The sequence below is a fragment of the Schistocerca cancellata genome, chromosome 8 (genome assembly GCF_023864275.1).
Source record: "Schistocerca cancellata isolate TAMUIC-IGC-003103 chromosome 8, iqSchCanc2.1, whole genome shotgun sequence".
Classification (NCBI taxonomy): Eukaryota; Metazoa; Arthropoda; class Insecta; order Orthoptera; family Acrididae; genus Schistocerca; species Schistocerca cancellata.
In genome coordinates, this window is record NC_064633.1 from 7,598,251 (window position 1) to 7,624,396 (window position 26,146).

Genomic DNA, 26,146 nt, shown 5'->3' on the forward strand with positions numbered 1-26,146 from the left:
AGCAATGGGGTACGATTAAGTCAACCAGTAACGTAAGGCAGCTGAAAGCCAGCAATAGCGCTGCCCACTGTCAGGTATACGTTTAATGTGACTGGACTACTTCATGTTTTGCAGTGGGGCAGCACTAACAGCACTTGGCACATGTGCAGATTATTCCAGACTTCAGCAGCATCTCACCTGATGATGACAGCCTGGTGAAGAACAAAAATATTGTCTCAGCTTGAATTGAAGATCTGCCTACGTGCCTAAGAAGAATATCACAGCATAATATATTAACTTAAAATGTTTCCACTTGAAAGTCCTGGGATCCTACTTCAGTTAAGAAAACCACATTAACCGCCAATAGTTGATATCCACCGAATTCTTCTGGGCCTCCAACATGTTACACATAAACTGTCATGCCACATAAAATTCTTTCCCGATGTCATAGCATTTCGTTTTTTCATATGCAAATCCTTTTCTGTGGTTGAAATAATATATGATCTGGCATATTTACAAAATATGAAAATTATATATATTCCTGGGCGTTGATCAGGCTGGAATCTACGCACACCCCATCTACACTGAAGAAGGCGATTACCCAGCCGTAGTGCGTCAGAGGGTAGATGCAAACAGTGCAGCAGAGGGGCGACCCCGATCACGGTTGCCAACTTTCACTCAAGAGGAGATCGCATACATCAGGGGTAAGCACGAGCTGTTTTACCATCTCCATTTTTCCTCGATGTTCAGTACAGAACTTCTAACGCTGTGATTTCCTCTACAGAGCATCAGATATAATAATGTAAGTACTATTTTTACTCTTCAGATTCATCTTCTTTAGTTTCGAAATGAAGAATCAAATTTGTCATGTAGTTCAAGCATTTATCACGCTCAACATTTCGCGCCTGGGTCTTTATTGCACGTAATGCCACACCCCATATATCGGACGCCAGTAACCTCCAACCCTCTTTTTGCCGTTCACAATCAGATGGTAGCAGCTGGATGAAATTGTCATTGCCAGTATTTGTTTGACAAGGACAAAAAGTGAGAGATCGCCGACCTAAGTATCAGTACCGCTTGTTAGCTTCCAAGAGTTTTTAGTAGCGCACCGTCGAGCGTAATGTGGAAGATGCCATGAATAATTTGTGGTTAATGAACTTTTTGTAGAGGGTTGCAACAGTATATCATGATGTCAATATGAGTTTCTGAGACCAGCTGAACAGCAGTATGAAGTCTCAAATGATAACCAACAGATGAAATCATTATCTTTTTTGTCAGAAACCAGTTATTGTTGGACAAATACTATTCTTTTGCTAAAAAAACATACATAGTAGTTATTGTGAAAGTCACAGTACCAACAAGAAAATCTGTGAATTAGTAAGTGGTCATTTTCCACGCTTTGTAAATCAAGTATGAAAGTGAAATATGTAATGGCGTTTCGTAATAAAATTCGTGCCGCAGTAAATAATCTACAATGAAACGGAAACTCTACGTAGCCTTGATGTATTTTCAAAGTCACAACTGTCCCGAGAATTTTGGAATTGACAGGAAACAAGTTAGAAATACTCGATGTCTATAAGGCTATGGACTGACTGTCAGGAAAAATATGTCTAAAGAATATGCACCAGCAAAAACAAACTTTGTTTTTTTTTACGCTATATGGTACCTGAATGAATTCGTTATTACTAGTAGCACTATTCATAGAATCACCTAGCCTTAATAGTCGTCAATGATTAGTTCTCAGTTTGTACCGCTGTTGTTATGCATGCGGAAATGATAACGTTGCTAATACTATATGACTTGTTTCAAAATAGTATTAAGAGAAAATGCTCCCTCTTATACCGTCAATTTCTCGCTGATTGTCCTGAGAACCAAAGGCATAGTCGACATGTAATACGATGAACCCCTATCTCTGTTGTAAACTTCACAAATCTGTAATGTCCGATAAGTGATGACATCACGTGAATCGAAATTATCTAGCCCTTATACTTTATCGACCTTTGGTCCACGTACAAGAGCAACGGTGACCCAGCCGTTATCGTGTTCATTCATATCCTTGTTAGCGAGAGTGAAGTTCAAAACTGCACCGCAAAACACCGATGGCCCATGCAAGATAACTTGGGCGCCTACGTAATCCTTGGTAGTAATAGAAATGTTGTCTCGCTGATTGTTGTAGCAAGAAAGCGTGGTATGCAGGTGGAATAAGGAGCGGGTCGTTGCATTCCATAAGAAGGATGACGACCGGTGTGCAGAACTATTAACTATTTCAGTGATGTCAGCTTCATGTCCAAGGGCTGGAGACGGAACAACTCCCGTGTAGAAATCAATGTTGCTTCTGCAGGCACAAATGGTATGGAACCCAGCTTCTTCTGGCCGTGCATGAGACGTGGGAGGCAGCAGATAGTGCGTCCCTTCAGTATCTCCGCAGAAGCGATATGTAGCGTCCTGAAGACATTCGTCCTATGCCCTCCCGTGATGCAAGCGGGCCACTAAGCTTTAGCGCTGCTGTCTGTTGCACGCTAACGTACTTGATGTCTCGTGTAAGTCCAAGCGGGTAAGGGTCCCTCACAACTGAGCTGCTTCACCACGTCACGCCAGTATCCTAAATTTGAATATGACCTCACAGTGTGAGGTTTCCTCCCAGAAGCCCATCTTTTAAGGGTTATTTCCAATTTTACATCTGGGGGAATTTTGGGATGGTACACAATATCTCGACGAAAATTCAAAATCGTTCATAGTTACAATGTTTCTTGGCTGTTGGACTTTGTTTTATCCTCTGATTAATCAGGGTATACCGCAAGGGTACTGTACCAAGTGGCGAATGGGACAACATTTGAAAACAATAAGTTCAGTTACGACTTCGTTTACTGCAGAGTCGGCGAAAAACGACCATTGACGGTTATCGTGGGTCATGTGGCTACTTCGCACTCCCACCCAAATCTACCACGTAACGCTCTTTTGTGTGATGTTCTATGGATACCCCTCAGTTTCATTGCAACTCTGCAATGATGAGCCAAAACATTATTACCGCCTGCTTAATAGCTTTTTGTCCATATTTCGAACGAAATACAACACTGACTCTGCATATCAAGAACCCGACAGTTTGTGTGTAGATTTGTATAGGTATGTGGCACTAGATGTGTCTGCACAGGTCATGTAATTCGCATAACGGGCCGCTGATTAGCGTACGTGGTGATGGTGCCCGATAGCGACCCAAATGGGATCCATAGGATTTACATCAGGCGAATTTGGTAGTCGAGACAGCAACGTGAGTCCACTATAACGCTCTTGAAACCACTGCGGCATGGTTCTGGCTCAGAGACACAGTCAGTTATAAATCTGAACGATGACATCGCGCAGGCCGAGGTGGCCGAGCGGTTCTAGGCGCTACAGTCTGGAACCGCGCGACCGCTACGGTTGCAGGTTCGAATCCTGCCTCGGGCATTGATGTGTGTGATGTCCTTAGGTTAGTTAGGTTTAAGTAGTTCTAAGTTCTAGGGGACTGATGACCTCAGAAGTTAAGTCCCATAGTGCTCAGAGCCATTTGAATTTGATGACATCGCCGTCGGGGAAAACATGAAGGGTAAAGGGACGCAGGTGATTTCCAGCAGCCAGCGTGTCTTCGATTACTACCACAGGTCCCATGCAAGTACAGGAGATGTCTCCCATAGCATAATATTGCGCCCACCAACCTGTGACAGTGGCGGGCCGCACATTTCGAACCGCCGTTCACCTCAATGACGGCGTTTATGGAGACGACCAGCGACCTCGCATAGCAAAAACCTGAATCTCCCATTTCCATTGACCGACAGCCGAATCCCGTTAGTGCTGTGCCCTCTGCAGTCGTAACTGACGATGTCGTTCTGTCAGCGTGTGGACACGTAGGGGTGGTCTGTTGCGAAACTCCATGTTCAACAATGCACGATTAATGATGGGCTCCAAAACACTTGTGCATGCAGCAGCATTGCGCTTTCTCGGCAGAGATGCTGGAGATGGCCATCTGCCCTACTTTACAGAGCAAACATGCCTCCGAACCCCACCTTCTGTGAACAGTCGTGGACATTCAACCATTTAGCGCATAGTGGTAGTGTCACTGTCCTTATACCTCTTTCCGTAGATGCTCACGACAGTAGCACGTGAACATTCGACCAGTTTCGCCGTTTTCGAGATAGTCACTCACAGGCTCTACGTAATAATAATCTGCCCTTCGTCAAAGTCCTTTATCTGAATGGATTTCCCCACTTGCGGCCCATTTCTTCTCTAGGGCGATCCCCCGATCGTGTCTCCTCAGATTATATACATTTATTACCGCATCAAGTGCGCGCAGCGCTACCAAGCGGGATAGAATGTCGCGGTGGGCAGCGATCATAAAGTTTTGCTTACCAGTGTATAGGTGACTATTGTGTTTCGCCTGCAACCTTTTCGCTTCATAGTTGAAATCTGGCAACAGTGCTGCCAGTTGTCACGGATCTTCCTTCCCCGACACTACTACAGTGCTATGTTAGATATGTTTTGCATTATTCTAGCGATTTCGAGAGGTGGTTAGTGCAGCTTATTTACATAGAAAGAAGTCACTGCAAATATGTCTCCATCTGCTTAATTGAAATATAATTTAAGGTGATTAAGAATTAACTGTAATTACCATATCAATCACCTTTGAGTGCAGCTAACATAATAAGCAAAAAATGGTGTGAAAGTAAATTCTGAATTAACTTGATGTGTTGGTTGTTGTTGTTACATATTTTTGAGCAACGTTTAGTATTATTCATTTACATGCTTCGACGTCTTTATGTGAACTGTGAATGTAGCACTGAAGCTACCTAATACTATACGAGCACTAAGCATTAAGAAACTAGATTTTAGGTTTAACTGAATGTTAATATGTGAACCTCCAAGGGAATGACCTCTTCCGAAATGTTTATATATATCAGAAATAAAACTCTGTTGCAGGTTCAGCCGACTTCTTCGGACTCAATACTTACGTCACGAGTTTTATAACATCAGGTGAAACTGGAATATCTCCGTCCAAGAGCAGAGACTCGGGCGTCATCATGGTGGGTGGTGGGTTAAGTAAGCTGTACAAGACCGTCACATCATCTTCCGCCAGATGTGCGACTTTCAGTAATTCTCACTGAGGTTAGATCAATTAATGTGAATCCCTTATTGGATTTTTGCATATATACCAATTAACATACGAGGGTAAGTCAATTATTATCAGTAATTTAGTTATATTTTTGTTTATTTTGGTAGTACTGTCGTTTTACGTTGACGACGCATGCTTTGTTTATTTGTTGTTATATCTTTGCAATTTTCAAGCTGTTAGGTTAGTTTCGTTACTGCTGCCGTGCTGTTAATCATGCCTGCTCCGCTGTCTATTTGCACCAAACAAGAGCAACGTTCAGAGATCCGTTTCTTGTGGTCGGAAGGCGTATCAGGTGCCGAAATTCATCGAAAAACTGTCGGTACAGTACGGAAACAGTGTTTTGACACAACGGAGTGTCAACGAATGGATTGAAAAGTTCCGACATGGTCGGACAAGTGTTACGATGACGGAGCCGCACGACCGTTTACCGCCACAAATGAAGAAACCATCGAGCGTTCACGTGGTATGATTCTCTTAAACAGACGATTAACTATTGACGAAGTGGCACATCGTCTGCAAATTATTCATGGTTCTGCCTACGAAATCATCCACAACAGACTTGAATTTCATGAAGTTTGTGCCAGATGGGTCCCAAAACGACTCGCACAGTTGCATAAAAAAACGCGCTTGGACATCTTCAAAAAACATTTGGATCGCTATGGTAACGAAAGGGACAACTTCTTAGGCAGCATCATTACTGATGGAGAAACAAGGATCCGTCATTACAAGCCGGAGAGTAAACGGTAGAGTATGGAATGGAGACATCGAAATTCGCCGGGCAAGGAAAAGTTCAACACCCAGCCGTCCGCAGGAAAACCGACGCTTACGGTTTTTCGGGACGCACAAGATCCAGTACTGGAAAATTATGGAGAAAGGGGCACAACAACAAACAGTGAACGTTACAGTGAGATGCTTACTGGCAGGCTAAAGCCTGCAATTCGAAGAAAACGCCGAGGATTGCTATCAAAAGGTGTTGTGTTGTTGCACGACAATGCCCGTCAGCATACTGCTGCCCAAACTGCTGAAACGCTCCAGAAACTCAAATTGAAGTACTCGATCATCCTCCATATAGTCCCGATCTTGCTCTTTCTATCGCTTGTTTGGTCCACTCAAACATGAATTAAGGGGCCGTCGGTTTGCCTCGGAGGAAGCAGTGAAAGAAGCGGTGCATTCCTGGATCGCAGCTCAACCGAGAACCTTCTTTTAATGAGGGCATCGGGAAGCTTGTACAACGATGGACCAAGTGCGTTGAAACGCAAGGAGAGTATGTCAAAAAATGATGTTATTGCAAGTTTCATATTTGATTACAATAAAATTTTATAACTACTTTGCGGATAATATTTGACTTGCCTTCGTATATTTGTAAAATGAAAGAACTGTTTAGATCACTCGTTATTTGTTCACATCAGCTGCAAGTTACACGTTACGGTAGACTACTATCGTCAGACTCTTGCTCGAAAAAAAAAATAAAAGTCAGCACGGATAATTTATATTAAAACGTCCTGGCATGAAACTATACACATTCGTTTTATCCTCGTATGCGAGGACTTCGGAGATGAAACTCTGGCAACTACGAAGAAAGCCCATAAATTTTGTAATACGGTCTTTATACGCTGTACACAGGGTGGTTAGAAAATGTCTGAAACGCTTGCAGAGATGGTGCAGAGCATGTTACACTGAGACGTAAAAGCGGAGAAAGTCCGGTATGTTGCGCCGTTTCCGAGTTATTTATCATTGAAATCACCCAATCGGAGCATCGCGCGCCCGCATTCGAGCGCCATGCCAGGGACGATGTTGCCAAATGAGTGCTTTGTTTCGTCAGTTGAAACTTGAATTTGCGTCCGCGGCGACCAGGTTGGCTAAATTCAAGCTGAATAACTCGGAAAGGGCGCAACGTATCGAATTTTTTTCTTAACATTTATGTCTCAGTGCAACCTGCCTGCAACAACCCTACAAGCGTTTCAGGCATTTTCTGACCACCCTGTATAGTGCACCACAACTACTCGGATGATGTCGTAAGAATTCTGTTGACAAATGTCTTCTTTCCGGTTAATAATAACTTCCTGCTGTAAATAATCGATCGCTGGAGTCCTTCTCGTTGCGCCAAGTGGGCATCCAAAATTATTTGCTGTAGCTCAGTCACCGTTTCTATTAAACTTTTTGTGGTGCGCATAAATTTCTGTTGCTTTAATAAAAGCACGTACGACAATTAGTCGCTTTAGCTAAAATGCTAGTCTCGTGAAATTTGCAAAACTAATTCCAGTACGGTCGCCATATCACACTGTTTAAAGCGACGATTCCTCTACATCTACATTTACATCCATACTCCGCAAGCCACCTGACGGTGTGTGGCGGGGGGTACCTTGAGTACCTCTATCGGTTCTTCCTTCTATTCCAGTCTCATACTGTTCATGGAAAGAAATATTATCGGTATGCCTCTGTGTGGGATCTAATCTCTCTGATTTTATCCTCATGGTCTCTACGCGAGATATACGTAGGAGGGAGCAATATACTGCTTGACTCCTCGGTGAAGGTATGTTCTCGAAACTTCATCAAAATCTGTACCGAGCTACTGAATGTCTCTCTTGCAGAGTCTTCCACTGGAATTTACCTGTCATATCCGTAACGCTTTCGCGATTACTGAATGGTCCTGTAAGGAAGTCCCCTGCTCTCCGTTGGATCTTCTCTATCTCTTCTATCAACCCTATCTGGTACGGATACCATACTGCTGAGCAGTATTCAAGCAGTGGGCGAACAAGTTTACTGTAACCTACTTCCTTAGTTTTCGGATTGCATTTCCTTAGGATTCTTCCAATGAATCTCAGTCTGGCATCTTCTTTACAGACGATCATCTTTATATGATTATTCCATTTTAAATCACTCATAATGCCTACTCCCAGATAATTTATGGAACTAACTGCTTCCAGTTGCTGACTTGCTATATTGTAGCTAAATGATAAAGGATCTTTCTTTCCATGCATTCGCAGCACATTACACTTGTCTACATTGCGATTCAATTGCTATTCCCTAAACAATGCGTCAATTCGGTGCAGATCCTCCTGCATTTCAGTACAATTTTCCATTCTTACAACCTCTGGATATACTACAGCATCATCCGCAAAAAGCCTCAGTGAACTTTCGATGTTATCCACAAGGTCATTTATACATATTGTGAATAGCGACGGTCCTACGACACTCCCCTGCGGCACACCTGAAATCACTCTTACTTCGGAAGACTTCTCTCCATTGAGAATGACATGCTGCGTTCTGTTATCTAGGAACTCTTCAATCCAATCACACAATTGGTCTGATAGTCCATATGCTCTTACTTTGTTCATTAAACGACTGTGGGGTGAGAGGCACCCACATGCCTTGCTCATACTGTGACATCAAGCAGTCAGGCCTGCAAGATGAGTGGTCTGCCAAGCGAGTGGATTCATTCTTATTTATCGAGTAACATGAACTCTCGTACTTACAATTAAGTTACAAATTGTCCTTCTGTATGAATAATACGCAACGGAAACGCACATCTGACTATCAGTGATTTACAGAACTCAGACTGTTCACTACGCACTGGCAATACCACATTTTCTTTATGTCTTTTATTTAACGGCTTTTATCAACACGTGGCCACCGCACTGAATATGAATGGCGCACACATTATAAATTCGGGACATCATGACAACATACAATTCGAAGGAAAAGTCCACCAATCTTTTTCTTTTCACTGTCTTATTTATTCCGATAAATTCTATAACCTAAACACACAAATTCTATAACCTACAACAATAACACATGAGAAATTCCGCCCAGTGGGCATGGCTTTAAATTGGTGAAACTCTATATTATGGTCTCGTAATTATTTAACGCTACAGTGCACTTTCTGGATAGGATGGTGGATCTTTTATTAATTTCTACTTTCCTACTATGAACTCTGGAGATATATGCACGTCTTCCTGTGCAATGCAAGCCAAGTGGCGTTGCTGGATAGACGGCCGACTCACCTTGCTTCTCTCTCAGAGTTTGAATCTAGCGTCACACGGAATCATATCACGCAAAGTAATATTAAGAAAATATACATCACACACGCGAGTCCTCAACTGATACCATGGGCGAGTACTTCTCTTTATCCTTTGTCTCATACACAGTTTGAGACTCACACAGTGCTCACCACGTGGAAGTACTCGTCTCTAATTTCCAGTCCTGCACACGCCATTTCTTAAATATTTCAACTTATGGTACACACGCTATTTCTTAAATATTTCAACTTATTGTACACACGCTAGTAATTCAGCTTAACTTAAGCACACGGAAGTATTTCAACTTATTGCTACACGTGGTTTCATTGTGACCGTTGGTCACTTCCGAAGATTACTACAATCCCATTAATATTACCTGCCTGACATTTAATTCTCCCCACAAAAGTTCCTGAAATAGAGAAATTATTATTTCAAACTACTCTTAAATATTCCACATGCATGCCATGTCTCCACTCTTTCGTCATTACGGAGCACAACTAAAACAGGTCATAACAGCACAAGATCCAGCGGCAGAGTCCTGAAACATGGCCGTTCTCGAGGTCCTCTCGCACCTCTGCTGAAGTGGCGGAGCACCTTGCTACTGTATTGGTCAGCCACATTTCAGGCGCTCAAAGCTCAGGTAAATTTCATCTCTTTGGTCCCACCAAAGGTGGCCAAAGGATCGACTCAAAGATGATCATATATTCACATTCACTATCTGTGGTTAGCAGACGACCATACATTCATTCATTTCAAAAGATCTCACCAAACTGGGCGTAGGGATTTATTTTGTGGAAGTGCACATGTGATCAATTAAATAAATAGTCATTCTTTCCCACACTGGTATCCGGCTTCGCTGTATTAATTGAAATTGAGTTATTTTACAAAAAAAATGTGTTGTTCTGACAAAAATAATGAAGTATGTTGTACCTATTTTCAATGTCGGGCTGTACTGTACCCTTTCAGGGGAACTGTATCAAACGCCTTGCGGAAGTCAAGAAACACAGCATCTACCTGGGAACCCGTGTCTATGGCCCTCCGAGTCTCGTGGACCAATAGCGCGAGCTGGGTTTCACACGATCGTCTTTTTCGAAACCCATGCTGATTTCTACAGAGTAGATTTCTAGTCTTCCGGAAAGTCATTATACTCGAACATAATACGTGTTCCAAAATTCTACAACTGATCGACGTTAGAGATATAGGTCTATAGTTCTGCACATCTGTTCGACGTCCCTTCTTGAAAACGGGGATGACCTGCGCCCTTTTCCAGTCTTTTAGAACGCTACGCTCTTCTAGAGACTTACAGTACACCGCTGCAAGAAGAGGGGCAAGTTTCTTCGCGTACTCTGTGTAAAATCGAACTGGTATCCTATCAGGTCCAGCGACCTTTCCTCTTTTGAGCGATTTCAGTTGTCTTTATATCCCTCTTTCGTCTATTTAGATATCTACCATCTTGTCATCTGTGCGACAATCTAGAGAAGGAACTACAGTGCAGTCTTCCTGTATGAAACAGCTTTGGAAAAAGACATTAAGTATTTCGGCCTTTAGTCTGTCATCCTCTGTTTCAGTACCATTTTGGTCACAGAGTGTCTGGACATTTTGTTTTGATCTACCTACTGCTTTGACATAAGACCAAAATTTCTTAGGATTATCTGCCAAGTTAGTACATAGAACTTTACTTTCGAATTCGTTGAACGCCTCTCGCATAGCCCTCCTCACACTACATTTCGCTTCGTGTAATTTTTATTTGACTGCAAGGCTTTGGCTATGTTCATGTTTGCTGTGAAGTTCCCTCTGCTTCCATAGCAGTTTTGTAACTCGGTTGTTGTGCCACGGTGGCTCTTTTCCATCTCTTACGATCTTGCTTGACATATAATTATTTAATGCATATTCTGGAATCCAGCTGACCGAGTGTTTCGGTGCATACTGCTCTAAAGGGCTGTGAAACCCTTGGTTTCGTTTATAACAAAATAATCGAACGCAGAAGTGTTACAAAAAAATTGATATCGTTGTGAGGACCTGCTGTGTTTTAAGATGAGAGGGAACGGGCAAGTCTACTGTTCGGACGCTTCTTTTGGTTGCCATAGACACGGCAGAGGGCCATAGACACAGGTTCACAGGTAGATGCCGTGTTTCTTGACTTCCGCAAAGCGTTCGATACAATTCCCCACAGTCGTTTAATGAACAAAGTAAGAGCATATGGACTATCAGACCAATTGTGTGATTGGATTGAAGAGTTCCTAGATAACAGAACGCAGCATGTCATTCTCAATGGAGAGAAGTCTTCCGAAGTAAGAGTGATTTCAGGTGTGCCGCAGGGGAGTGTCATAGGACCGTTGCTATTCACAATACACATAAATGACCTTGTGGATAACATCGAAAGTTCACTGAGGCTTTTTGCAGATGATGCTGTGGTGTATCGAGAGGTTGTAACAATGGAAAATTGTACTGAAATGCAGGAGGATCTGCAGCGAATCGACGCATGGTGCAGGGAATGGCAACTCAATCTCAATGTAGACAAGTGTAATGTGCTGCGAATACATAGAAAGATAGATCCTTTATCATTTAGCTACAAAATAGCAGGTCAGCAACTGGAAGCAGCTAATTCCATAAATTATCTGGGAGTACGCATTAGGAGTGATTTAAAATGGAATGATCATATAAAGTTGATCGTCGGTAAAGCAGATGCCAGACTGAGATTCATTGGAAGAATCCTAAGGAAATGCAATCCGAAAACAAAGGAAGTAGGTTACAGTACGGTTGTTCGGCCACTGCTTGAATACTGCTCAGCAGTGTGGGATCCGTACCAGATAGAGTTGATAGAAGAGATAGAGAAGATCCAACGGAGAGCAGCGCGCTTCGTTACAGGATCATTTAGTAATCGCGAAAGCTTTACGGAGATGATAGATACACTCCAGTGGAAGACTCTGCAGGAGAGACGCTCAGTAGCTCGGTACGGGCTTGTGTTAAAGTTTCGAGAACATAACTTCACCGAAGAGTCAAGCAGTATATTGCTGCCTCAAAATGACTCTGAGCACTATGCGACTTAACCTCTGAGGTCATCAGTCGCCTAGAACTCAGAATTAATTAAACCTAACTAACCTAAGGACACCACACACATCCATGCCCGAGGCAGGATTCGAACCTGCGACCGTAGCGGTCACGCGGTTCCAGACTGAATATATTGCTCCCTCCTACGTATATCTCGCGAAGAGACCATGAGGATAAAATCAGAGAGATTAGAGCCCACACAGAAGCATACCGACAATCCTTCTTTCCACGAACAATACGAGACTGGAATAGAAGGAAGAACCGATAGAGGTACTCAGGGTACCCTCCGCCACACACCGGCAGGTGGCTTGCGGAGTATGGATGTAGATGTAGATGTAGATGTAGATGCAGATGTAGATGTAGATAAGCATGAATAAATGCAGGCCAGTCTGTGTGAAAAAAACTATGCAGCAATATTCGTGGTGGCACTACTGTTCTCAAGAAACAGTATTCAAGAACTATTCCCACAAAAAAATGTAGCGTTTTCGTGTTTCATATCAAACTGCCTCTCGGGTTATACGGTTAGGGAAGTCGGGTTTAACTTCCGCATCCGACGGAGGAATCACCATCCACTGTACCACTTCCCTCGCTTCATCAGATACTGTGAGAGGTTTCAAAATGAATCTATGACGTTCGTACGAGGTCTGCTGACACCATCTGTACTGTGCTTCCTCTCGCTGCGGATATACCGCTGCTGAAAATTTCTTCCACAATGACGATCGAAGCGGCTGCCTCCAAGTCCATTTCTCCAACTGCTGTCTGAAATGCTGACTAATAAAGGGCTCTAGAATCTTATTTTGAAATTGTGGTTCAAATGGCTCTTAGCACTATGGGACTTAACTTCTAAGGTCATCAGTGCCCTAGAACTTAGAACTACTAGAAGGACATCACACACATCCATGCCCGAGGCAGGATTCGAACCTGCAACAGTAGCGGTCACGCTGTTCCAGATTGTAGCGCCTAGGACCGCACGGCCACCCCGGCCGGCCATGGACACAGAGCGCAACTTCAGTATAAGATATCAAGAGCATACGAAAATTTGCGAAGACATACCGTCTACATTCTTCACTCACTTAAAGAACGCTAACATCAATATAATCTAAAATATCTACAAACTAAAGTTAATGAGATAGAGAGCTTCCTGGTATATCAAAATGCGCAGTTTTGAATCCTTTAACTGCATAACTGTGTGTTACTTCTCCAGCCAGTATTACAGAAGATACACCTTGACAATTGAATCGCACTTTGCGACAAATGCAAACAAAAAGACAGTTTCATAATTCTAGTTAAAAGCCTGCATTTAAATGTAGTAACTTAGAAATTATTTTTCGCGCTCGTAATACTGCTGTGTATGTCTGTCTGTGTGATAGTTTACTGTAATTAGTTAAGTCTTTCGATCTACCAGGTAATACGTATGTGGACAATAACGGCCCTTATGTATTGGCTCTGAGCACTATGGGACATCGGAGGTCATCAGTCCCCTACAACTAAGAACTACTTAAACCTAACTAACCTAAGGACATCACACACATCCATGCCCGAGGCAGGATTCGAACCTGCGATCGTAGCGGTCGCGCGGTTCCAGACTGAAGCGCCTAGAACCGCTCGACCACACCCCCCGGCCCTTATGTATTCTGGTAGCTAATACCGTGTACTATCCAATGATACTTTACAAGGTCTTGTGTGGCAGTTGTTAATTTTCATATAATTATTGCATTTATTTTAGTCGCTTTCTTTATAACTAGGTTCCAATCGATTAAATACTGGCTAAATGAAGAAATGTATGCCAAGAGGCAAAAGCTTCATGTAATACTTGTATCTGCTGTTGGCCAATTTCAGCCTCATTATCAAGGATTTGCATCTAAGTCATCATACAGCTCCTTTTGTAAAACACTGATGAAGGCAAAAAATAAAACATGGTGAAGAATGTCGAGGTATGTTACAGCCAACGTTGTCGAACTTATTTATTATGGGAACATGATCAGAGTCAATGAGTATGAATTAACACTGCTTATGATTGCGTTATAAAGGGGCTCGACAGCGATGGCTGGAGCTCATAAATAGCTTGATATACTGGCTTCTCATGGCATTCTTGCTGTCAAAATCCACGAACTGTCCTCGACTTAACATTTTTTTTTCGCCAAGAGTTACTGTTCCAGCTGTGTTATATCAAGTGTGTAATGGGTTACAAAGGACAAGCGAAGTACAGTGAAGCGTCTTGATTGACGTTTCTTACTGCAGAAGAACTAAACCTATGTTGAAAATTGGACATACGAGAACACTTGTGGAGCAATAACGAAAATTTGAAGAAATTCAAAAATCACTTTACAGTAGTCCATAATGACAAATCACAACAGAAAATTAAAAGCTATATGAAAGTAAGATGCCGAGGCAATTAAAAAAAAGATGTGTTTTGAAACGCCGCCCGGAGTGGTCACGCGGTTTGAGGCGCCTTGTCACGGACTGCGCGGCCCCTCCCGCCAGAGGTTCGAGTCCTCCCTCGGGCATGGGTGTGTGTGTTGTTCTTAGCGTAAGTTAGCAGTTTGGTCCCCTAGGAATTCACACACATTTTAACATTTTGAAACAGTCGTTTTCTAATAGCATGGTGACGCTGGTTCTAGTCTTGTTTGTTGTTGTATTTTGCTTAATCCTGTTGCTACACATTTCGTAGAGAATGGGCAGTCCCAGTGAACAGATGAAAAGCAGAAGTGGAAAGAGAAGGAGACCACACTTCTACAGTATTTATTAGATTATTTCAGTTGGTTGGTAACCGTAACCTACTTGGTGTGCATCGATTGCTAAATATTTTGTTGTGAATTGGCAGGAGCCAATTCACGGAGTTTGGAGGAAGCCGAAAGGCACACGATTAAGCTCACGCAGGCTGGCGTGAGGTCTGGAACAGGTCAGAGAAATAAGACTAGCAAAACAAGAGTCACTGGTAGAATACTTAACTTTAATCCAAAATTGTAGAACATCTCTCGTTACTGTACAGGTTTCACAATATTAATTATCAAATGCTATGGCGCCTTGCTAGGTCGTAGCAAATGACGTAGCTGAAGGCTATTCCAACTATCGTCTCGGCAAATGAGAGCGTATTTGTCAGTGTAGCTTCGCTAGCAAGTCGGCTGTACAACTGGGGCGAGTGCTAGGACGTCTCTCTAGACCTGCCGTGTGGCGGCGCTCGGTCCGACGTATACTAACGGACCGCGGCCGATTTAAAGGCTACCACCTAGCAAGTGTGGTGTCTGGCGGTGACACCACATATTTCATAACCCCACAGGACAAAAAATTAGTCACGTCTAAAGAAATCATTACAAGCATCATTTAATACCTTGTAGTTCCGCCCCAGGACTTGATAACTGCCTGGGTTCGGATAGGAAGTGACACCACAATGTTGTGCAGCTACGCTGCATCCAGGTAATCCTCCAAACTGCGGGAATGCTGATGTCGGCGTTTTAGCTGGTGTTCCAATATGTCCCACTTATTTTCTGTGGTGTCCAAGCCAGGTTATTTTTCCGGCCAACCGAGATATAGGGTGGGGGAGTGTTCACAATATGAATCACATGTTCTTACTGCATGACGAACTTGGCTGTTGTTGTCTTTACGCACCGATGTGAGCACAGGGACGTCGTGTTTCTTGGCCCCGTGTGTAACACCGCTGGCCGTAGACACGATGAACGGTCCACTGCGAAGCAGCAACAAATCCAGCAACTTCACACAACGTACCGTACGGCAATAAAAAGGAATAAAAGTGAGATAGTGTTAATACTTTCATCCTTCTTTACCTCCTCTGCATTACTGCAGATGACGTGTCACTGAGCACATTTGTACTGTGCATGCTGTACACGTGAGGTGCCTAGTTGTTTCCACTGCCCTGTGTGGAATACATAAGTTCTTGTACACTTCACTAACCTGCTGTCTTCATGATGATGATGTCCCCAGCGCAGAAAACAGCACCCACGTCGTGGATTCTTTTTCTTGAGGCTGAAATTAACTTCGCAAGGAACTGCTGCTACGAATAAACTATAACTCATTTGGGATGCCACTCGCGTTTTTATTGATATAGACAGGAGAAACTATTCTTGATCACAACGTATTTATCTTTCCACAGTCATTATATCTGGCAAAAATGACTTGAAATACATCCTGCCACAGACAACATGTCTGTCTACTGGAACCGTCAGAACTGGAGAGCCGGACTCCCCGAGACACATCGCGCGCCAAGGCGTGAACCGAACGCCACCGAAGTGCATCGGCAGTAATGTCGTCAGTCTTTTGTTTTAGTAATACTTTGATTTTAATGATTTCGAAATGACCGATTGATAGCTGGCTGTTGAGAGATGTTTATTTAAAAAAAATGAAGTAATTTGGATCACAGGTTTAATTAATAATAACAACTAAAGTTTAACGTTTTGGCGCCCTACCGCCGAACACAGCACCCAATCACAGAGCAGTATCATCATGCAGGTCTTTCTCACGGGAATGGTATCGAATCTGACATCTGTCACCGGTACCTCATCCCACATTGTGTCATCTGTACGCTTCTTGCATCTCCACTGCCCTGGGAATAGCTTCCTGAAGCCTAATATGATGGTTGAATAAACCAGAAATACTACAACGGCCATGGGCATGGCCAAGCAGACTGCCCCCTTTTGCCAACTCTGTCAGGTCCTTACATTTATGCATGTTTACATATAATGTCCGCTTGAAACATAAATTGCCCCACTGGTCGCTACAGCCATGTACTCGTGTAGAGGCAGTGCGCGTGCGGTTTTAGCGCGTGACCCGACCGCTGCGCCACGTGTGAAGGCTTAACGAATCATCTGTGTGTGTCCGGGGAGCTTACCATTTCAGAGTCCCTTCTCTCACGTTCATGTTTACGTTAAATGAGGCTTCATTTTTTATGGTTCCAGCAATATCCATGGGGATTCCGCAACCTGCTGAATTGGATCGTTAATGAATACCCAGGTTATCCAATTTTTGTGACAGAAAACGGCCTGGGAAATAATGGTGGTCTCAATGACACCGACAGGATCAATTACTTTACGGTAAGTTCCTTACTTTCTGTCACAGTTAACATTAGCAGTTTACCTCCGTAAAATGAACCTTTTAAATATGTTGCATGTACATTACAGTCTTACTTAGCGGCTCTTCTACAAGCTGTCCACATAGACGGCGTTCCAGTAATCGGCTACACTGCATGGAGTCTTATGGACAACCTGGAATGGAACGAGGGATTCACGTGAGTGCTTATGCATTCTTTTTTCCCCTTTGCATTTGCTCATAATGGAAATTGGGAGAAAGCAGTAGCCTTTTTGCCATCTTAAGAATCTCTTCTTCGACAATAGGCAAATGACTGGCTTACCATATTTTGTGGCGGCGTTCGTAGCGACAAACACTTCGCTGTAGAAACGGCTTACGAAGTCACCGCCACACTTTTAATAGCGGGCCGACCGGTCCGCTGGAACAGTGAACAGAAAGATGAAAACCCAAACACTCTGATTAAATAAAAGTCGGTACTTATCTTTATTAACGAAGATACAGAAACACAGTAGTGAACTCCGTGTCTACAGAAATCTGTCTAGTTCGAGTCGGAGCGGCTAGGTCAGCGTCGGCTGACGACAAACAACAACTCTGCTGCGATGAACACACAACTGACTAGCAAGTACACAAATCGGTGGCGAGTATACAACTGAGCGGCGAATACAGAACTGTCCTAGCGCTCGCGACTCCAGCGCTTAAGAAGCCAGAAGCCAGCGGTGGCGCGCACAGACTTGCGGCGATTTCCTGTATCGCTGGCGCTGCTTATGCGGACGGCGTCCGGACGTTGATGCTGCCAACCTTTTGGCAGCGGGCTCGGTTGGCATTACTGGCTAGGATATAACACCATAGGCACTGCCGAAACTGTTGTTCTAGGTCTTCTACAGAACTTTTTCTCTGGTCAGCGGTACATACTTCTGAGTGTGAGTCATAATAACCAAAAACGATCATGTCATTGACACTTTCTCCGCAGTATATAATTCTTCTGATCACATGCTTCGTGAATAACAATACGTATAACTTCGACAATAAATATCAGTTGGGAGAAAGCAGTAGCCTTTTTGCCATCTTAAGAATCTCTTCTTCGACAATAGGCAAATGACTGGCTTACCATATTTTGTGGCGGCGTTCGTAGCGACAAACACTTCGCTGTAGAAACGGCTTACGAAGTCACCGCCACACTTTTAATAGCGGGCCGACCGGTCCGCTGGAACAGTGAACAGAAAGATGAAAACCCAAACACTCTGATTAAATAAAAGTCGGTACTTATCTTTATTAACGAAGATACAGAAACACAGTAGTGAACTCCGTGTCTACAGAAATCTGTCTAGTTCGAGTCGGAGCGGCTAGGTCAGCGTCGGCTGACGACAAACAACAACTCTGCTGCGATGAACACACAACTGACTAGCAAGTACACAAAACGGTGGCGAGTATACAACTGAGCGGCGAATACAGAACTGTCCTAGCGCTCGCGACTCCAGCGCTTAAGAAGCCAGAAGCCAGCGGTGGCGCGCACAGACTTGCGGCGATTTCCTGTATCGCTGGCGCTGCTTATGCGGACGGCGTCCGGACGTTGATGCTGCCAACCTTTTGGCAGCGGGCTCGGTTGGCATTACTGGCTAGGATATAACACCATAGGCACTGCCGAAACTGTTGTTCTAGGTCTTCTACAGAACTTTTTCTCTGGTCAGCGGTACATACTTCTGAGTGTGAGTCATAATAACCAAAAACGATCATGTCATTGACACTTTCTCCGCAGTATATAATTCTTCTGATCACATGCTTCGTGAATAACAATACGTATAACTTCGACAATAAATATCAGTTAGGATCCTAAAAAATTACAACAAATTCTTGCATTTGTCAAACTGACAGACAACTTCAAAGAAGCCAGGAAACATATTAAATATTCTCCTTCACACCGCGATTTAGCAAAATGTTTGATATTGCAGAGTTCCACATCTTATTTATGGAAACACAATACTTACATTTCTTACACATTTCACTGATAAACACCAGAGATGCCTGAGAGATAACGTCGAGTCGTTTGTTGTTTCGGAGCAATACTCACAGACAAGATTGCTCTAAGGGCTGGCCCAGGGCACGTTCATGAGTTCTCCCTTTTGTTTCATGTCTTACCTTACGTGTTCGAGTTCTTGCAAATATGATTTGTACATTGAGGGTACCCAACCGTATCTGATCGCTTCTCCTGTACTATTAATGAATTATCTGCGGTAAGCAGCAGGAGAGATCAAATCCCGGATCTCAAAGTACCCCTAAAACTCACGGTTGATGCTTAATATAAACGAATGTTGAACATTGAATGTTTTCGTTAAGCTGTTGCATCCATACCCCTTGATAATAAGAAATAATCATATTAAAGAGAGCTCTGAGTAGTCAAGAATGGACTGCCACAACATGCAAGATGTTCCTGTATTACCTAGATACAATTTAAAATTTTTATAAAATATTTCCATCTTAAATAAGACTAAACCAGTCTAATTATTAGTCCTACTACGTCTCTGTACCTCTGATGTACAGAGTGATTACAACTAAACTTCCAAAACGCTGTAGATATAACAACACTGGTCAGAATGACGTCAAATTGCAATGGAATATTATCGGAGAAGTGGAAAAACGTATGGCAGAAGAAGAAAAAGCCAGTGCGAAAATTGATCAATAGAAGGCGCTGTATGTGTCAGAATACGCAAATTAAAGCACCTGTCATGCGCACGACCCGTTGAAGTTGGTATAAACACGCTTTGGCCTCAAGACAATTAAAAACCGATTTTCCCATCCGATGTGATATGACCTTGCCGTTGTGGATGGGCTTACGTAACTAACAGTGTCACACCTGTACACCCATGCACACTGAGTAGTACAGTTTGTTTAACGTCAAACGTACACCTTAGGCATTGTTGTATGATTCATTTGTCATTTGCAGTCGACCACTGTTTAATTATTATGCTTACAGCGCCATTTATTGGTACATTTTGTAACTATTTATTTTTCTTCTGCCATACGTTTTCCCCTTCGATAATATTCCGTTGTAATTTGGCGTCATTCTGACCAGTGGTATTATTTCTGCAGCGGTTTGAAAGTTTATTTATAATCAGCCTGTACTATAAATAGTCGAGTTAGTAAAAAATGCTTACATAAAATATCTCAGTAACTTTCTCTTCTTAAATCATCATTTTCTTTTACATGTTTGGTAAGGGCGGAACTGAGTAGTTATTTCCCACACCCGCTGATTTCTTCAAATGCATCTTAATCCATAGTTCTCAATACGTATACCGTCTTATAACATATCTATCGTAATTCAATAATTAGAACCCAAGATCTGGCATATACAGCACCTCAGCTACACCTGTGCATACACGATATATCAACAGCACCTGGACACCTACTACTGGGCATTATGTGGAGTGTGTCCACCCTGAGTCTTTATTTCGGTTTGAACTCAGCTCAGGGACACATTCAACGAGATGTCTGATGCTCCTATAGAGCCAAAACCAGAAAATTCGTGTTGGATGCAGAGTCTGGAACGACGTTCTAACGTATCCCAAAGGTGCTGAATTCGGTTCAAGTCGGGACCCTAGGCGGACCGTCTGTTTCAGGGATGTTACTGACATTAACTCAATGACTTACAGATGGTGCTTTATGACAGGGTTGGTTGTAGTGATGATACAGCCATCGTCTTGGAATTTTTTCTACGGCATTTATTGTTTTTTTTTACGCGCAATAAGGGGACCACACTTTGACCACGAAAGGCTCCCCTATACTGTAACACTAAGTCCGCTCCCATTACCTGTTGGCACTATGCACGATGTTGGGTACCGCTTTCCACGAATTCACCAAAAAAAAAATCCTCCAACCGAGAGACACAGTTTATAGCGTGATTCGTCACTCCGAATCACTGGATTCGCGTCACGGACTGACCGGTAGCGTTACTCTTTACACCACTTCAGGCGTCTCATAACATTGACTACAGGGGCACGTGGCATATGAGCAGTTGTTGAACCATTATAATCTACTTTCTTCAACTTTCTAAGTTCATTGTGCTAGTTGGACAGCTGGTAGCTCTTCTGTACTCACGAATGATTCTTCCAAGCTGATTTCATTCGATTTTCTTACAGCCATCCTGTGCAATGGTCTACCGTCCATCAGTATAGGAGGTCTGACAGGTCTTGGTTTAGCTTTGGTGGTTCCTTCCACATTCCACTTCACTGTCACATCACCAATAGTCGACTTGATGAGCTCTACAAGGGTTTAAACGTCTCCGATGGATTTGTTACTCTGGTGACACCCAGTGACTAGTTTATGTTGTAGGTCACTGATGTCTTCTGACCGAACAATTCGGCTGTAACTGTTTTTCGACTAACAACGCAACATTTCCCGGCTCCTTATACGAGGGCTGCTCTCCCCTCTCATGGCATCTAGCGGTCAATGTCATATTTCATAGGGTTGTCTGGATACTTGTGATCAGCTACTGTAACTATAATTCCTTTTCCATATCTATTTCACGAACAGGCGCGTGGAAGGGACTACATAATAACTTGCGTCTGGTACAAACACGCTTCGTTTTAGACGCAACCAGAGGTCTCTGCGTTATCATCAGTTTAATTTTGTTACCGTCATACCGCAAATGAATTATTATCTGGCAACGAACAAGGAGAAAGAACGTAATAGCAGCCGGTTTTCGACGAATGCGTAAAAGCAGTTGAAACGTCTCTGTGAAGTCGTTTCATAAAACGCTTGTCCAATTCGGTGCAACTTATTCACTTTACTACCTGATTTTAGCTCAGTTCATGAACTCTTCCAGAAAGACTGAGCACTCAGATAAGGCCTATTGAATATTATATGTGTGTTTCAGTGTGGGGTGTCGTTTTTGTTTTGTGGGAAACGCTGAGTTGGCCATCGTCTGCTGGGAGCAGACAATGTTGCTTCTCGTACGAAGGAGTGCACAGGATGACCAACTTAGGTTTCCAATACCTGAACAGAGAGGTGTGTGTACCCATCTTAGTCGAAGGCTGTGTCGAAGGCTGTTTTTGTGTGTGAGGTTGATGACAGAGGGCTACCCCTCTCGCAGCTGGGGAGCTAGACGATCTCGAAAGAGAAAGCGGCACTCTTCGGTGAACGCTTGGCGAGTACGCATCGTAGCTCTTCAGGGGGATTCAGGTGATAGGAAGCAGGTTGAGTTAGGACTTTATTATGTTTAACTGTTTAAATACTTAAGAACTTCAGCTTAACTGAAGCGTGTGGAGCTAGTTATATTTCCGAATCTACCATAATTACATTGCTTTAAATAGGCGATTTTTGGGTAGTTGAGTTAAAAGTGTGGAAGTTACTTTGTGTATTTTGAACAACGATGAAGTAGAATTTCAAACGGTAAATCTGATTAGGAAAAGCTGCTTAGGATCACTTCAACCGTACGTCAGTGTAATACTGTGTCGAAGCGAGTATGATTTTTAATCTTATATTTTGTGGAAGTTGCTTTTGTCTTTGCGTGTCGATTTTGTGCCACGTGTTTGGTAATCAATGACCCTTCTGGTCCACCACGGCACCGCAATAGGCTTTATTTTAACAGTTTGCTTGTTTAATGAGCTATAACTTCTGCAAGAATATCTGTTCTTTCGTGCGCTTTCTAGAAAGCAGGACAACAGTTTGATTCGGAATGCACCACGTGCTCTAGTTCGGCCGTTTGCAAGCAGCAGACGCAGTTACTGTGTTGAATAATTATCGCACAACCTCGTGCATTGGTTAAACGTCTGTCCAGAATAGTGCATGCGTCGAATCGTAATGCGAATCTCACGGAGATATTTTTATGGTATGAATGCAAAGGAGATGATAGTATCATTGACTCCCACCCCCGGTTTTCTGTGTTTCTTCTTGCTATAGTTAAATTGTGCTCTGTTACATTCTCACGTAATTCTTACTTAAATATTTCAATTTGGGCATCAGTTATGTGTAGTTAGGATGTGCAACCAAATACTTAGATACAATAAATAACCTACGTGAGAGTTAAATTCTGTGGTGTTGATCTTACACACTTACTCCGATTTCCAATCCTGAATTAATCAAGTTGCTTCATGCACGACATGGAGTGCTGTATCTGGCTATTTAAAGAAATTTACATACTTGTAATTAAATTATTAAAGTAATTAAACTAATAATTTTCCAGCTCCGTTTTTTTTCTAAATGTTTAGGAATTTTTATCAGTATCTGTGTGAGAGAAGCGGCTTGAAATGCGAGATAACGTATATGGCTCGATGAGAAACGTCGTTAAGATAGTAATACGTTACACAGTATTACGAAATGCGAATAGAACACTTAAGTTTGTTGGAAGGATCTTATCAAAATCCAGTTCATCTACGAATTCGTTAGTGAGAGCAGTTCTACATTTTGGAACCAGCGTTTTGAACTCGTTATCAAGCACGTAAGACTACAGCCATCGAGCGACCTCAGAGACGCGCCTTTAGGATCCTAACAAGTTTGTACAGTTCATTTGAAAACGTGACAGAGCTGCTCAGGGAACTTCAATGGGGACTTTGGAGAAAAGTCGACTTACTTCTGACGAAAACTTGTTGGGTAACTGTAGAGACCAGGTACTGTAGGAAGCCTGTGCGAGCATTATGCTGCCAGTATGGTATATTTCACGCAGTAATGAGGAGAATAAGGTAAAGAGAGATAAAGAGGGACGTAGGCAGACACGTTCCCGTCGCCAAATACACGAATGGAACAGGAAAGAAAATCACTAATACTGATTCAAAGTACCCTCCACTCTGCAATGTGCCGCTGCTTGCCGAGTGTAGGTCCATGTATAACCATAGGTATAGAGAAACCAGTATCGGTGTTACGCTATCAAGATTCCCCTTACCCCAACCATTTTCTGTTTCTTTTGTCCCCTGCCGAGGTTGCATTTCCTTTCGTTGTCTCATCAACTGCCGTTTCTCCGTTATTTCTCACTCTTCCTCCTTCTGGTTAACAAATTTGTGATAAGTAACATTTTGCAACGTCAGGATTCATTTGTATGGGTTACATTTTACTTTCATTTTTTAGTTCATTTGAGCTGATTTTGTTCGTATTACTGATAAAACACTGGCTTTGTGGTATTACGATATGTTTTAAACAGAACCGAAAATGGTCATTGCTGACCGAAATCCATAGTGTAAGGGGAAAAAATGTCTGATCATAAACTGTAATGGACGAAACAAATTCTACAGGTCATGGATCTCTGTTTTTATTTGTGAATATGTCACATTTTGTGCTTACTAATTTTATCTCTTTCCAGAGTAAAATACGGCCTGTATCAGGTGGATTTCGACAGCCCGAACAGAACCAGGACGCCGAAGGCTTCTGCAGGTGTCATATCGCAGATCTACGAGAGCAGGGAGGTGCCTCAGGAGTACTTTCGATACAGTCTTGCCTGAACTTGTTGCCAACACTTAACGTGACTGCCTTTAATGGTGAAATGACACTGTCTAACTCTGTTAAATCATTTAAATACGGACTTTGGATACTAATAAACCATTAGCATATAACATAGACGTTTTTTATTCAGATTTTCACGTTCCTTTGTAAAGTTTGCATCATCCGTATTACAAATTATGACAAAAACACGTGATATGGTAGCTCGTGAGGGTAACTTGACACTTAAACAAGTGTTCCTTCATATATAATTGGCAGGCTGTCAAGTTTTTTCTTCATCTACATCTACACCAACATCTTGTCGCCATCTCATGAAATTATTTTGTGACATTATACACCGTGAACTTGAATTCCAACATGCGAAATAATTTTAACATGCTTCAATCAACGTTTCATGCACTACTTTGTAAAAGTAAAATGTCTTCTCTGCCAACTGCAATCTATTTATTAGATTGTATGCTGCAACAGAAATCTTAGCAACTATTAGTGCGTGTCTGATTTTCACCTTTCACACTAAAGTCATTACCCTGAAGACTTCGCACGGTAACGCAATAAAACATGGATCCATTGCACTGCATTAAATTTAAATACATACAACGAATAAACAAACAAAAATTGAATGACATGGAAATGGCAATGCGCTTGTGTGAGATGCATGATAACCCCGCGCCATGGGGAGTATCATTGTGTCAAAAGCGAGCGGCTCCTCTCAGCCTTGTGCTGTGCGTCTTGACGCCGCACAGAATCCAGGCGCACACACACAGCCAACCGTAATGTCACCTCCCCATATTCACATCAAGCGGCTCACAGTAGAGGCACACTCAAAAATGACTAAGCACAGAAGCTAAGTATGAACTATTACAACAGGAAGTCCGTTCACAAGGTACAGCGTGCTGTCAACAGACATCTACAATTATCTACGTCACTACTGCCGTACAATGGGGGAATGGGGGAAAGAAATACAGTAGAAGAAGAATGGGTAACTTTGAGGGATGAAATAGTGAAGGCAGCAGACGATCAAGTAGGTAAAAAGACGAGGGCTAGTAGAAACCCTTGGCTAACAGAAGAGATACTGAATTTAATTGATGAAAGGAGAAAACACAAAAATCCAGTAAATGAAGCAGGCCAAGATGAATACAAACGCCTCAAAAATGAGATCGGCAGGAAGTGCAAAATGGCTAACAGGGATGGCTGAAGGACAAATGTAAGGATGTGGAGGCTTATCTCACTAGGGGTAAGATAGATACTGCCTACAGGAAAATTAAAGAGACCTTTGGAGAAAAGAGGACCACTTGCATGAATATCAATAACTCAGATGGAAACCCAGTTCTAAGCAAAGAAGGGAAAGCAGAAAGGTGGAAGGAGTATATAGAGGCTCTACACAGGCGCGATGTTCTTGAGGACAATATTATGGAAATGGAAGGGGATGTAGATGAAGATGAAATGGGAGATATGATACTGCGTGAAGAGTTTCACAGAGCACTGA

At 42.7% G+C, this 26,146-nt stretch overlaps 1 protein-coding gene across 1 annotated transcript in view; it reads left to right on the plus strand.

Annotated features, from left to right (window-relative positions):
• The window catches only part of LOC126094960 (myrosinase 1-like), a 121,044-nt gene extending 96,382 nt beyond the window's left edge, over positions 1 to 24,662 (plus strand). Inside the window, exons 8-13 of the mRNA XM_049909615.1 lie at positions 536 to 683; positions 4,930 to 5,024; positions 9,648 to 9,665; positions 17,106 to 17,240; positions 17,328 to 17,434; positions 24,524 to 24,662. Coding sequence (XP_049765572.1) covers positions 536 to 683; positions 4,930 to 5,024; positions 9,648 to 9,665; positions 17,106 to 17,240; positions 17,328 to 17,434; positions 24,524 to 24,662 — 642 coding nt within the window. The remainder of the gene's footprint in view (positions 1 to 535; positions 684 to 4,929; positions 5,025 to 9,647; positions 9,666 to 17,105; positions 17,241 to 17,327; positions 17,435 to 24,523) is intronic.
• The last annotated feature ends 1,484 nt before the right edge of the window (positions 24,663 to 26,146 follow it).